Raw genomic sequence first — 14,748 nt, forward strand, 5'->3', positions numbered from 1 at the left:
TTTCCTACTTTCTTCAGTTTAAGCTTGAATTTTGCTATAAGAAGCTGATGATCTGAGCCACAGTCAGCTCCAGGTCTTGTTTTTGCTGACTGTATAGAGCTTCTCCATCTTCAGATGCAGAGAATATAATCAATCTGATTTCGATGCTGCCCATCTGGTGATGTCCATGTGTAGAGTCGTCTCTTGTGTTGTTGGAAAAGAGTGTTTGTGATGACCAGCTTGTTCTCTTGACAGAACTCTATTAGCCTTTGCCCTGCTTCGTTTTGAACTCCAAGGCCAAATTTGCCAGTTGTTCCTTTTATCTCTTGACTCCCTACTTTAGCATTCCAATCCCCTATAATGAGAAGAACATCCTTCTTTGGTGTCAATTCTATAAGGTGTTGTAAGTCTTCATAGAATTGGTCAATTTCAGTTTCTTCAGCACCAGTGGTTGGTGCATAAACGTGGATTACTGTGATGTTAAAAGGTCTACCTTGGATTCGTATTGAGATCATTCTAACATTTTTGAGATTGCATCCCAGTACAGCTTTCGCCACTCTTTTGTTGACTATGAGGGCCACTCCATTTCTTTTACGGGATTCTTGCCCACAGTAGTAGATATGATGGTCATCCGAACTGAATTCGCCCATTCCCGTCCATTTTAGTTCACTGATGCCCAGGATGTCAATATTTATTCTTGCCATCTCATTTTTGACCACGTCCAACTTACCAAGGTTCATGCTTCTTACATTCCAGGTTCCTATGCAATATTTTTCTTTACAGCATTGGACTTTCCTTTCGCTTCCAGGCATATTTGCAACTGAGCGTCCTTTCGGCTTTGGCCCAGCCGCTTCATCAGCTCTGAATCTACTTGTACTTGTCCTCCGCTCTTCCTCAGTAGCATGTTGGATGCCTTCCGACCTGAGGGGCTCACCTTCCAGCGTCATAACTTTTATATGCCTGTTGCCTTTGTCCATGGAGTTTTTTTGGCAGGGATACTGGAGTGGCTTGCTGGTTCCTGCTCCAGGTGGATCACGTTTGGTCAAAACTCTCCACTATGACCTGTCCATCTTGGGTGGCCCTGCACGGCATAGCTCATAGCTTCTCTGAGTTATTCAAGCTCCTTCGCCACGGCAAGGCAGTGATCCATGAAGGGGCACTACTGGTGATATCCAACACCAACTGCTTCACAAAATGGAAAAAGGATATACTAAACTTTTTATGGCAAAGAAAAAACCCAAGGATCAAATACAAAATATTAATAGATGAGGAGCACAGAGGGAGGTTTGCTCTCCCAGATCTGAAATTATATTATGAAGTAGCCTGCCTAAGCTGGATGAAGGAGTGGATCAAATTGAAGCATATAAATGTGCTGGACTTAGAAGGAGCTGACCTGTTCTACGGATGACATACGTACCTTTGGTATGAGAAAACTAGGGTGCACAGAGGATTTTAAAATCACATGATTAGAAGGAATGAATAAGGTTTGGATGAGACACAAATTATGGAAATGAACAATGAACTTTTCAGCATGTTACCAAATTAGAAAAAATGCAGTATACAGTAGATGGTATTTGACACCGGTTAAGCTGACTAAAATGTACCAAAAAAATCAAAAGGGTGCTAGAAATGTTTGGAAGTAGAGGGTTCCTTTTTTCCTTTATTTATTTATGGTGGAAATGTAAACGGAAGCATTTCTTCTAGGTGTAATTGGGAATGAATTACCTAAGAAAGCCCACAACCTATTTTTCTATGCAACAGCGGCAGCAAATATATGCAAGATATTGGAAATTAAGAGAAATCCTAGGGAAAGAACAATGGCAATACAAATTAACTGAATATGCAGAGCTTGCCAGTATGGCATCTAAAGTAAGAAATCAAGACAATAAAGTGACGAGGAGTGAGTGGGAGAATCTAAGGGAATATTTACAAAAATTGGACCTCAAAGTAGGGGTTACATTGTGACCTTATAAAATATAAGAGAGTGTGGAAAATTGGGTGAAGGAACTAATGCAGGCATAGGCAAACTCAGCCCTCCAGATGTTTTGGGACTACAATCCCCATCATCCCTGACTACTGGTCCTGTTAGCTAGGGACTAGTTGTAGTCCCAAAACATCTGGAGGGCTGAGCTTGCCTATGCCTGAACTAATGTATATCCAGCCAAATAAGATGTATAAAGAACTGTCATGAAATTATTATTATTATTATTATTATTATTATTATTATTATTATTCAGAATTAAAAACAATTGAAACAACCTACAGTCACAGGAATATGTGGGGCACCTCAGTTCCAAACAGTGAAACAACAAAGAATGGAAGTACAGTAATGGGAGAAAACTCTCTTTTTCTTAGCCAAGGTTTATTTAAAAACTTTTTTCTAGGCTTCCCTTTATGAAAGACTTCCAATAGCCTCATTTGACAACACATGGGTTTTTTGGTTTGTAAAGATGGCACATTTCCCCCTTCTCCTGCTTCCCATCCAGGTTGTGCAGTGGCCTTTTAAACGCAAGGAAGGTTCTGAAGCATCGCGTGAAGCTGGGCCTGGGCACAGGTGAGCCATTGACTCCGTAGCTGCTTATTTTGGAAACGCTGCACTGAAAGACTCACAGGCATCTTCACGTGGAACATCTGCTAACAAAGGGCCACACTCCCCCCCCCCCCCAGTTTGCTTATTGAATAGAGATTTTAAAAGCATTTAAAGTTTAAGGTAAAGGTACCCCTGCCCGTACGGGCCAGTCGTGTCCGACTCTAGGGTTGCGCGCTCATCTCGCTCAAGAGGCCGGGGGCCAGCGCCGTCTGAAGACACTTCCGGGTCACGTGGCCAGCGTGACGAAGCTGCAGCTGGCGAGCCAGCACCAGCGCCGCACACGGAAACGCCGTTTCCCTTCCCGCTAGAAAGCGGTACCTGTTTATCTACTTGCACTTAGGAGTGCTTTCGAACTGCTAGGTGGGCAGGACATTTAAAGTTTAAAAAGAAACAAAACCCCTGATGGAGCGATGGGGTGTCTCTCTCCGTCTGTCTGCAGGCAGGAATTCTGGGTTGTAAGCAAGGCTGTTCAACAGGCTTCTGCTCATATCCGCTCCGTAACACAGCTGCGCCATGCTAAGGACACCCCCCCCATATTTAATGGAGCTCGTGTTTTCGCCTGAAGACTGTTCCTTCCAGGCTATGCTTTTAATTTTCTGTTCTATTTCAGATGTTGCTGGTGGCTACTCAGCCTCTATGCTTGATGCTATCAGAAAGGCAATTATGGTATCTAACATCATTCATATTAACAAAGAGGATGAAACGTGCTTAACGCTCAAGGAAGTTTTCCAACTAGCAACTCTTGGAGGGAGCCAAGGTACGGAAGCTCTTCTTCTTCTTTTACTTCTTTACCCTAGAATGCACAGCTGTCAAAATTTTGGTTTATCAAGGAGCTACGTGTGTAAAGTTAGAGGCAATACACATTTTTTCCTCATATTCTAAATTGACAAAATTTCCTTCTGGCTGTCTGATAATATGAATTTCTCAAAATTTGAATTTCATATTTGATACTTGATTTTGTTCTGAATGAATTTTCCATTTTGGACTTAGGGCTTCTGCATACTCATGCGTGAGTGCTCAGATTTTTGGTGAGAAGAGCTGTGTTTTAGGAGAATAAGTTGATGTTTAAAAGTAGTGTGATGTAAAGGCATGACATGGAAACTATCCCGTCTTCTATTCATCTAGGTGAAAATTTGTGGTACTTGCTCATCTCAATGGCAACACAGGATACAAATTTCTCAGTGGGGTCAAACGTGAATTACATGTTAGATGCAGCCTAGAATAGCATTAGCTTTTTTTGCTGCTGCATCACACTGTTGATTCATGTTAAGCTTGTGGTCCACCAAGACCCTGAGATCCTTTTTACATGTACTACTAGTAAGCCAGGTGTCCCCCATTGTGTATTTGTGCATCTGGTTCTTCCTGCCTAAGTACAGAACCCAACATTTGTCCCTATTGAAATTCATTTTGTTAGCTCGCGCCCAGTTCTCCAACCTGTTAAGGTCATTTTGAATTCTGATTTTGTCTTCTGTAGCATTAGCTACCCCTCCCAGTTTAGTGTCATCTGCAAATTTGATGAGCATCGCCTCAGTTCCTTCAACCAAGTCATTTATGTCCATTAAACTTTAATTAGTTTAATGTTAAGTAAACGTCCAGTGTGCTTCCAACGCCATAAATCTTATCTCAGCAGAGAATTTCGTGCAGCGGTTGAAGAAGGCAGGAGAGTCAGTACCTTTCAATGAAGAATCCTGGAGCAAGCACTTTGGAACTCAGAAAAAAAACTTTATTTACAAAAGAAAAACCCTGGCGATAAAGCACACATGCTTTTATCTCCGGCATAAAGAAAACTTTACTCTAAACTTAACTCATATTAGCAAACACGCCCATGGCCACAAACTGAGTCTGCGAGTCAGGTCAAGGGGGGGGGGGGAGAGAGAAAACACACGGGTGAACTGACTATTTATACAAACTAACTCACATTCCTGGATGCTTAATGACTTCCAGCTGCTCAGTGATTAGAGCGACTTGTTACCTCTTAACCCTTTAGTACCAACAATTTATAAAGACGTTAAACAACAATGGGCCCAGGACAGAACCCTGTGGCACACCACTTGTCACTTTTTCCCAAGATGACGAGTGTGGCATTCGTACAGAGCCCCCGGTCATTTCACGGACTATTGACCTGTACACCACTGCTTTATTCTTCCACTGCCACCAACCAGGTTTCTTCTGGTGAAATACTGAGTCTCAGTCAGGTTGTAAAGTCAACAACGAAGGTTAAAGTTTTTTGAAGAACGAACAAGTTTTAAATATATTCAGAACGGTTTCTCAAATGCACGCCCATAACTAGATGTGGCACTATCTCCCACTGTCACACTCTTCTCTCTCAGTTCTATCCCTGTCTCTCACTCTAGCTGTCACAACTGCTATGTTTGTCTTTTACTGGCTCTGTCTGACTCGGACTCCTCTATCTCCCAATGATAAAACCCCTGGGCTGAGCCTCAAAACCAGGTAGGCTCTGCCTCTGAGCTTTCTCATTGGTCAATCTACATTAACCATTTCCATCCCCCTGTACAAACGAAATCACAGTGAATGGGCAAATGCCACAACGAGGAACCATTAATGAGTACTCTTTGGGTTTGGTCAGTCAACCAGCTAAAAATCCACCTAACAGCTACTTCGTTCAACCCACATTTTACCAGCTTCCTCCAAAGAATATCATGGGGGACGTTGTCAAATGCCTTACTGAAATCAAGATACACTATGTCCACAGCATTTCCCTGATCCACCAAGTTTGTAATTCCATAAAAAATAGAAATCAGATTGGTCTGGCATGATTTATTTTTGAGAAACCCATGCTGAGTCTTAGTAATCGCAGCATCCTTTTCTAAATGCTCACAGACCGACTGATAAACTATCTGTTCTAGGACCTTCCCTGGTATTGATGTCAAGTTCACTGGTCAGTAGTTACCTGGGTCTTCCTTCCCCCCCTTTTGAAGATGTGGACAACCTTTGCCCGCCTCCAGTCTGTAGGGACCTCACCTGTTCTCCAAGAATTCTCAAAGATAATAGATAAAGGCTCTGAAATTAGATCCACAAGCTGCTTTAGTACCCTTGGATGCAGCTCATCAGGCCCTGAAGTTTTGAATTCATTTAAAGTAGCTAGGTGTTCCCTTAATATTTACTTTCCTATCTTGGGCTGCAGTTCCCTTCTTACATCATTTATTCTGTTATCACCAGGTGGGGCATCACTTTCCTTTGGGGTGAAGACAGAGGCAAAGTAGGTGTTAAGTATTTCCGCCTTTTCTCTGTCACCCAATAGCATTTCTCCGTGTTCCCCGCACAGAGATCCTATTGCTTATTCTTCCTCTTGCTTCAAACATAGCCGAAGAAACCTTTTAAAAAATATTTTTAACCTCTTACCACCCTCTTGTGTCTAATGTGAAAACTGCACTAAAGATATCACTGAAAAAAATAACACACTGCCATGCTGACAATATTTTACTAAGTGCCTAACATTCGGTATTATTAAAACAAGATTGGTACAATTAAAAAAGTCATTTCCCCCTCCTTATTCTATTTCACTTTCTGTGGCTGAAATGCTCTTGCTTTCCATGCAATTTGTAAAACAATAAATTTTGTGCTGTTGCATTTTATGCTGAAGTATAGTAAATAATATTTATTGCATATAAGAACTGGAAAACAAATGAAATATCCTTTGATTATCAAACATCTCCCAAGACCTGACTCTTTTTTATATTGTAAAGCCTAGCAATACCAGTGTTAATGTTGACGGGTGTCATGCAAACAATGTTTCTTGAAGTCAGAGTACAATACCTTGGTCTCAGTTTATAAATAGCTTTCAATACCTGAATTCCATTCAAATATTCTGAAATGATCAATCTTTCCAAGCTATTTATAAAGGTAGGTAGACAAGAATCTACTCACATATTTTCATAATGGGGATCTCCATTTCACTGTCCATTATGTCAGGAATAAATGGGACTAAAGCAAGTTGCATTCATAAGTGCCCAGAAAAAGACTTGACATCTTTCCACAGGGCCTGCAAGACAGAGCTGTTCCTCCAGGACTTTGGCCAAGGCACAGACTGACCCCTCTCTCCTTCTGTAATCCTCATAGAACTCTAGCCCAATGGTTACCATTAATTTGATTCTGAATTTATTTTAGAATGTATTTCAATTAATTGACTGTGATTTTATGTAAACTGTGCTGTTTTTACTGTTGTTAACAACTCTGAGCCCAGCTTTGGCTGGGGAGGACGGGATATACGGTAAATAAATAAATAAATTGTTGTTGTTGTTTATTTATTATTATTCTATGAAAGAGAAAAGAGTAATTTGTTATTTAAATTTCTTTCATAGCCCTTGGGCTAGATACTGTGATTGGGAACTTTGAAGTTGGCAAAGAATTTGATGCACTGCTTATCAACACCAAAGCTTCAGACAGTCCTTTTGAGCTGTTCACTTGTGATGCGTTTGAGGTAACTGAACAATGTGTTGTGGAAATACGTTGACCATGTTTGGAGAAACCTGTTTTAGGCCAATGGGCTGGACTTTGTGGCTTTCTGGCTGCTTCATATCTGTGGATTATTGGCAACCCTTATACAAGATGCTTTCTGCTCACCACAGTGACAGCCTAGAATTTGTTGGTTAGGCTTCTACCCAACAGAATCATGGCTAAGGAATTTCTTTTGTTCTTTTGTTCCATTTAATATTGATTAATTAAATGGCTTGGATCCAGGAATGTCTTGCATGAACAGGAAAGCACTACCACTTGCACATGGCAGCTACACTTCTAAACTGTTTTACAACCCATGACCCACACCATTCCAGGGTTACCTTCAACAGTGGCTTTTGGAGGGGATGTAATGGTGGTAGGAGAAACCAGCAAAACCCTGTTGCATGAAATAGAGTACTGCTTAATTGTCTCTGGATCCAACCCATTGTCTGCAGAAGATTCCTATTGGAAAACTGACAAAAACTAGATTAGTTCATTTCAGGCAATATTATTTCCAAAGGCGTTGTTTTGGCTCCCATTGCAGCATGGTGCCCAGTGTCACCCCTGCAATTGCGCCACCTTAAACCACCTCTGAATAGGATAATATGGCAGTGTAAGAAACACTTGAATAAAAGGTATCTACAGCTGAGGATTGCTTAATGTACTTTTTCAACATTCTATAATATTCTTCATTCTCACATGTCTTTAAAGTAAATAGCTATGTTGGATCTGGATTTTGCTTTTAAAATGTTAATATTGCTTAGTTTTTTAAAGGCTACTATTAGTCTTTTTATCTTGCTGCTTTAATTACAAAGGAGGAACTGCTTTTGAATAATTGTTTCTTCTTCCATATTTTTAGGATATGATCCAGAAATTCCTATATCTGGGTATGTATCAGTTCTTGCTATACAGATGTTTTCATCTAATTGCAAAATGAGTATCTTTTTGTTAAAACTTTCTTTCAAAATGTAAGATTTTATTTATTTATTTATTTATTTATTTATTTATTTATTTATTATTATTTCACACACCCCCATCCCCTCCCCAGATTTTATTTCTTTTTATATGGTTAAATTTAGCCTATTGAAATCTATTGAATGTACTGTAATTGTTTTCAATAAGCATTATTGAATGTCTGTACATGGAAAATTACACCTGTTTCCCAGTGCTTTAATGGAAATAGGTTTGCCACCATCCAGTCAGTATCAGTTTGTCTATATAACAAGGTGATTGTGTGTGTGATTTCTGCTCTGCACATGGCAACTTGCTTTGCTTCCAAAGGCCTCCTTGCCTACATATGTTAGCATTGTACATCGCTGCATGTAGGAAAGCTGATTAACACACCTGGGTGCCTGTGCAAATCTGCAGGGACAGGATTCATGTGCAGAATAAAATGCTCATATGCATTGTCTTATGCATTTGCTGTTGCTTTGCCATAGTGTGTTTGTAGGTACACATCCCCATTCATCCCCGGGTGTCATCATACACTGTGTGGTAGTCCGGCACAATGGCGGAGGAAGGGGGTGCGGTCCACTCCGGGTGTCCCACCCTGTGCTGGGGAGAATGGAGATGTGTCACCTTCCCAGGATTTCTCCTACTGGGAAAGCATCAATCACCCATCCTGAGTAATTAGTCAGCAAACTCCCGTACAAGTAACCTCTATAAAGAGATCTCCCCTTAACATCTGGGGTCATCACCCAACAAGTTGCCTGGCAAAGGAGATGGCCAGGAGAACATTCATAACAGTTGGGGGGGAGATGGTTAATGTGCCCCCCTTCTCTGTGCACTAGGGAAATTACTAGTATAAACTAAGTCCAGGTGTCAAGTTCAGTTCTTGGAAGCATGCGAATCTGCACATAATTTAGCTACATGGTGTGTTTGTGTCCTTAGAAAAATATTGATATCAAGGCTGACGGAACAGATTGCATACATCTCTTTCATTTTTCTGATTTCAGGTGATGACAGGAATATTGAAGAAGTTTATGTGGCTGGCAAATTGGTGGTGCCATTTTCAAGCTCTGTCTAAAGTTAGATCTGCTTGCTGCAAAATGCTCTGCTGGTAACTCTATAGCTTGGAATAACTGGGTGAAAATGGGGTGCCTTGTTGTGAAGCCATGCTCACTCTGTTTAGTATGTTTCTGATTTGCACAAAAGAAACCAATTACACATCAGATACAAAAAAAGTATTGTGCCAATAATGTATGTGTAAGAGAGGCCACAAAGATCTAAAGTAAAACCAAACTTGCCTGTGGAAAAAACTCTGACTTAAAGAAGAATCTACAGATACAGTCATAGTACACATACCTCAAGTACTTACTGAGGTAAATTTATGATTTTAAATGTTTATCCCGTAAAATTTTAGGCATCTTATTATAAAATATTATGAGGATTTCAATGAGAGCCATACCATACTTTGGTATGGGGATGGGGGTGTTGATGATTCCCCCCCCACCCCAAAAATCTGCATCCTTCATGGACATCAATCCTACTTCAACATTCAGGTGACACGTTTTAGGGGAACTGCACATTGAAGGGGACTGGAAATGCTCTGGTGTGTAAACAGAACACTGGGCTTTTTGGATCCTGGTCATTGTTTATAAATATGTTTCAAGCAAAGCAAAGCATAATTCTTAACAAAGGCTAAACCCATTCATTTCATCTCTGATGACATTAAACAATACTCAGGAATTATTTGGGGGATGGGGTAGAAAATTGAGCACAGATACACTTTTATCTCAATTTGCTCAACCATCCTTTCAAGCCATTTTTTTTTTTTGCATTTTTAAAATGTCTTTTTCATCCATCCCCTGAAAAGCACTTTTACTGAAGGCTCTAAACCTAGCATAAAGATCATGTTCTGCTGACTTATTTCCTTCTCATTAGGACACTGCTAGATATTTGTGAATGTAATCATTACCATAAACCTTGTTTGAACAAGCAGTTGCAGCAGGACTGACCCACACATTCACACCCTGCCTCAGTTTCCAAATTGATTCAAATGTAAGCACATGCTTCAACACCAGAATCAGGGTGGTGTGAGCAGTCCTTCCACACTGGGCTCCAAGCTGAGGGGGCACAAAATTGAGAAGATCTATAACTGAGAAGATCCATTGGGGGCCTCAAATTGTGGCATAGCACAGGGCACCATATTACGAAAGATTACCAAAGTCCACCTCTCCATGCTTAATTTTAAAACAATAACAAGGCTGTCTTTCATATTAGACAGGATGAGGCAGCCTGTCTCAAGTGAAAGATTTTGCTGTTATTCTAAAATACAGTGAGTAGTCAATTATTTAGTTTATTTAGTATAGCTTTGCCGCCATGGGGGCATTTCTTGGGTTTTAGGCCTGAGGCACCACAATGTCCTGTAACACTTTTTTTTGAATGCATGCTTATAGACTGGGACAAGTTTAATAGGATCTTACTAGAGAAATTAATGTGAATAATTATCTTCTTCTTTGGCGATCCCTCGTAGCCGAGTAAGATTGTCTTCCATAAACACGGTTTTAACAATGAGTCCGTAAGTGACTGTGGAGGCCAATTCTGGATCCACACGTCCTTCCACAGTGGGGACATTGTTTCCCGGGCGGCAGTTGATCACGGTGTGGATTTGCCAAGCGTGCCTTCCTCTTAGCACGTTTCTCCCCTGCGTCCTGAGTTCGAGTGTCTTCAAAGCCCATGACACTTTATAATAATATAATATAATAATAATCTTTATTGCAGTCCAACGACCCATAACATGCTTAAAATACAGATTCATACAGACAACCCCGCAGGGAAGGGAGACCGAAGCGTTATTTTTTAGTCATGGGTATGTTGATCTTTGATTCGTATGACTACTGAAAGAAACTTTGCCACGGCCACTGTGATATCATTGAATTTGTCATCCAGAAGATATTTGATATAGTAGGCTTCAGATTGACCCGGCCAATTTGCCAATAGTGGTTTAATCAATTGTTCCCTAGCTTGATCATATTTTCTGCAATGCAATAAAATATGCCTCATGCAGTCGACGTTCTGAAAGCATACACAGATCCTATTTTGATAAGGGATACCTCTCAGTCTGCCATTTAACACTTCTGATGGGAATACATTTAATCTGGCTTTGGTGAAAAGGTGCTTTTGGTAAAGGCTGTTCTCCAATTGGAGCGCTCGCAGGCAAGTGTCCCCCAATTGTTGGTGTTTATACTTAATTTTTTTTTTAGATTTGCCCTGAGACAGTCTTTAAACCTCTTTTGTTGACCACCAGAATTACGCTTTCCATTTTTAAGTTTGGAATGCAGTAAAGTGGTACCTCGGTTTAAGAACAGTCCGGTTTAAGAACAATTTGGTTTACAAACTCTGCAAAACCAGAAATAGTGTCTTTGTTTGAGAACTTTACCTCGGTCTAAAAACAGAGTCCTAACGGTGGAAGGGCACTGGTGGTGGGAGGCCTCATTAGGGGAAGCACACCTCGGTTTAAGAATGGTTTCGGTTTAAGAACGGACTTCCGGAACCGATTAAGTTCGTAAACCGAGGTACCACTGTAGTTGCTTTGGGAGACGATAATCAGGCATCTATTCAACATGACCAGTCCAATGAAGTTGATGTTGAAGAATCATTATACAACTGCCTCAGCAATAGTATGCTTAAAAGGAGCAGTGCGGGGGATGTCACTGAGCTGTTAGCTGAGAGGGTCATTTCATTATTAAACTGCATGGCAAATGTTGCCAGAATAAAATTTTAAGGGCCAAAGTTAATGTTGCACCACCCTCTTTTGACACCCTTAATTTCCTCAGCCCAAATTACACAACCCAATGATTTCCCCCTGTGGGGGCTTCAGTGCATGTTTTCTTTCATTTGAACCCACACAGAGAGGAAGCTGATGCAGGGCGTGTGAATGTGACTAACTGAGATTTGATGCTTGTAAAGAGCAGGTTTCCAGGAGGTCAGCCCTGCCGCCTCCTCTGGTTCCAATCAGCTCTCCAGAATCAGCTTTTCCAGTTTTAAATGTCTTGCGGAAATAGTACATACAATTGGGCACATCATCTAGTGAATAAGGTGTTAGGAAATAATTAAGGGATAAACTAATAGATTCAAATTGTACTTCTGATAAGGCCCATAGTTCTTTGTGAGGAGGGCAACAAAATTTCTCATCTATATAAAACTGTGAACACATAGTTTTGCGGCCAATGTATTTATTTTAGTATTAAAAGTATAGCCCTCCTGTATAAACCTCCTTTTTTTCTGTTTTCCGAACAATGTTGAAAATATATTCTTAAAGTTTTGATGTAAAATATTTTTTTAATGGACTGCCATTTTGCACTTCACAAAACTTTTAAAGGTGTCCTACTTGCAAAGCTGGCTTATGGAAATAAGTTGTGAGGGGAATCCTTCCTCTCCCATCTGAACAAGCAGCAGAGTTGGCCTTATTCATCAGGTGCTCTCTAGAACTTTAAAAATCATAACCATTGGGAGTGAGAGTATAGTCAGGTGGAATGTGACATGAATCAGGAATAACAGGAGCTCCCTGTGTGTCTCTTGACACGTTCTCCTCCCTGTGCATTGACAATGATTATTCTGATAATGCACGTGAAGTACTTAGGAAAGGAATTTATCTGTGCTCAAGATTTATTGTGCTGTACCCACAGACTGGTAGGTGCTAATGTACTAGACTTGAACAGAGCACTTTTAGAAGGGTGTGTGCCTTCTGTGGATCTTTACCAGGTTGTCACATTTGTATAGGGCATTTTCAGGATGACTGCCGTGGTGCAGTGTTGTCTCTAAAGGGATTCTCAGTAGAAAAGGCTCATGTCCTCAGTATTGTTTATCACTGCATGGGCTAAGCAGAAAACCCTTCCATATGTAAGCCAAAATATAGCTTTGGTTGGTCATGAAGGGAAAGAAAAAGGGAGTTGCTTTAACTTAGCCAAGAATACGTCCCGTTACATTCCAAATGGGGAATGAAGCCTTAGGGAAAGTCTGTTTTCAGAAGCCTCACATTCTCTTGTATTTTCATTTTACGAAAATTTGATACTATGTCTCTCCCTCCCACCCCATGACCCCCTTCTGTTCTTGTCAGCATGCAATTTAGACAATGAAAAAGAAAGGAGAATGTGGAAACGTAGCTTATTGGAGGGATATCTTAAATGTGCACTTTGTGGAAACAAGCACTTTTCATGGAGTTGATCTGAATGTATAATTCTGTCTCTATCTTACTGTGCCACTTGCTAACCTTCTGTTTGAAGATGTTAATGAAACTGAATATTGCCTGTGCTTTGTGCAGCTATGTGAATGATTCCTATGTGACAAGTAGAGTTCTGCACTTTAAAATGTTGCCTTGGCATAGTGTCCATGTTCTGTAATATTTGCACACAGATGGCTTGGTGAACTCAGAGAAAGGCTGCACTTTATTTCCTTCTGTTGGATGCTTCCCCCAATGCATTGTGCTTGTACATTTTTGCAGTAATGGAGAAGAAAGCAAACTTTTAAGAGTTTCACCACCTTGTCAGTTCACACCAAAATGTAGGGCTCCTGCTTGTGAAAACATCTAAACCTTCCATTTAAATAAGAGGGGTTAGTGTGATGACCCAAACTCAGCCTCATTGTACTTGCTGAATGAAGAGCACAACATTCAGATGGGCAGCAAGAGGTTTGTGTGTGCCACACGCAGAGTTAGGAGGCCGAAGCTATTTTCACACTAGCACTGACATGCTTGGAACACATTAGCAGTTTTACTCATACCACTCAAAGATTTGGCAAGCCTTTGGGATGTTGCTGGCTACATTTAGGCTGCATAGATTAGACTATGTGGAGAGGAGCACTTCACCAAAATGCAAGAGCTGTCAGCACTGGTGTAAAAAAGGTGCTTTAATCACATTTTGCAGAAGTGCAAGACTGCTTTTTGAAGGAAGTATTTGAAATATGCTCACCAGATCTTCTATTTTCTTTTGATTCCTTTCTTTTGGGGTTAGAAATGCATCTGGAATTGTGATTGTTGCTCTGTTTCTGGCTGATTTGTTGTCAGTTATGCTAAATGAGCACCTTTGTGCTGGTGTAACAAAATAAAGAGGCCATGTTTACATTACTAAGCGTCTGATTATTTTGGTTGGGAGAATATACAAAACCATAATCCATAGACGGATGTAAAGGAAAGGAAAAAGTTGGGGGACAAGCTATGTTTCAGGTTTTGCCCTGGTGTTGTTTCCCTACAAATTGGTGAACTTTCAAATAGCAAGTTAGGTAAGAGCTGTAGCTCAGTAACCGGGTGCAGGCTTTGCATGAAAATTCCCACATTTCTTCGCTAGCATCTCTAGATATGTCTGGGAAAGATCCCTGAGGAGCTGCTGCCTCTTACTAACTGAGCTACATGAACCAACCGCCTGATTTGGGTTGGAGACCACTTCCTAGGTAACTATTACCATGTCCCTAAGTGGCCGCTCTCTCTGAGTTCTGCTTGGAGAAACTTCTCTTGCCCCACCTTAGGCTAAAATGTTGTCTTTCAGATAGCTGTAGCTTTCTGCTGTGGGAGTATTTGGGAACACTTTGGATTTTGTCCCTGCCACTGCGCTACACGTGGAACAGAATAAAAGCTGGTTTTAGAACTTTGGATCCATATGTATGTTGTTTTGGGGGAGGAGGGTCTGCAGGGACTCTGGGAATGTGGGGACAGTTAAATATGTGGTTTTCTTGTGCCCCATTGAGCTGTGTGTGGAATGTTACCACCTATTGGCGTTTAAAAA

The 14,748-nt window shown here is 40.8% G+C and overlaps 1 protein-coding gene across 5 annotated transcripts in view; it reads left to right on the top strand.

Moving 5' to 3' along the window:
• The window catches only part of GDA (guanine deaminase), a 60,568-nt gene extending 46,475 nt beyond the window's left edge, over positions 1-14,093 (top strand). For 2 of the 5 annotated variants that reach the window (XR_014516945.1, XR_014516946.1), the window contains exons 10-15: positions 2,466-2,533; positions 3,180-3,326; positions 6,892-7,010; positions 7,887-7,914; positions 8,983-12,109; positions 12,214-14,093. Coding sequence is in view for 3 of the 5 variants with exons in the window: in XM_083464961.1 (XP_083321087.1) it covers positions 2,466-2,533; positions 3,180-3,326; positions 6,892-7,010; positions 7,887-7,914; positions 8,983-9,053 (433 nt within the window). In the remaining 2 variants the exon portion in view is untranslated. Of the gene's footprint in view, positions 1-2,465; positions 2,534-3,179; positions 3,327-5,749; positions 6,130-6,891; positions 7,011-7,886; positions 7,915-8,982 lie in introns of those variants that run through there. The other 3 variants (XM_083464961.1, XM_083464963.1, XM_083464962.1) reach the window with 2 other exon arrangements.
• Positions 14,094-14,748: the final 655 nt, after the last annotated feature.

The sequence above is a fragment of the Podarcis liolepis genome, assembly GCF_965112155.1.
Source record: "Podarcis liolepis genome assembly, chromosome: 11".
Taxonomy (NCBI): domain Eukaryota; kingdom Metazoa; phylum Chordata; class Lepidosauria; order Squamata; family Lacertidae; genus Podarcis; species Podarcis liolepis.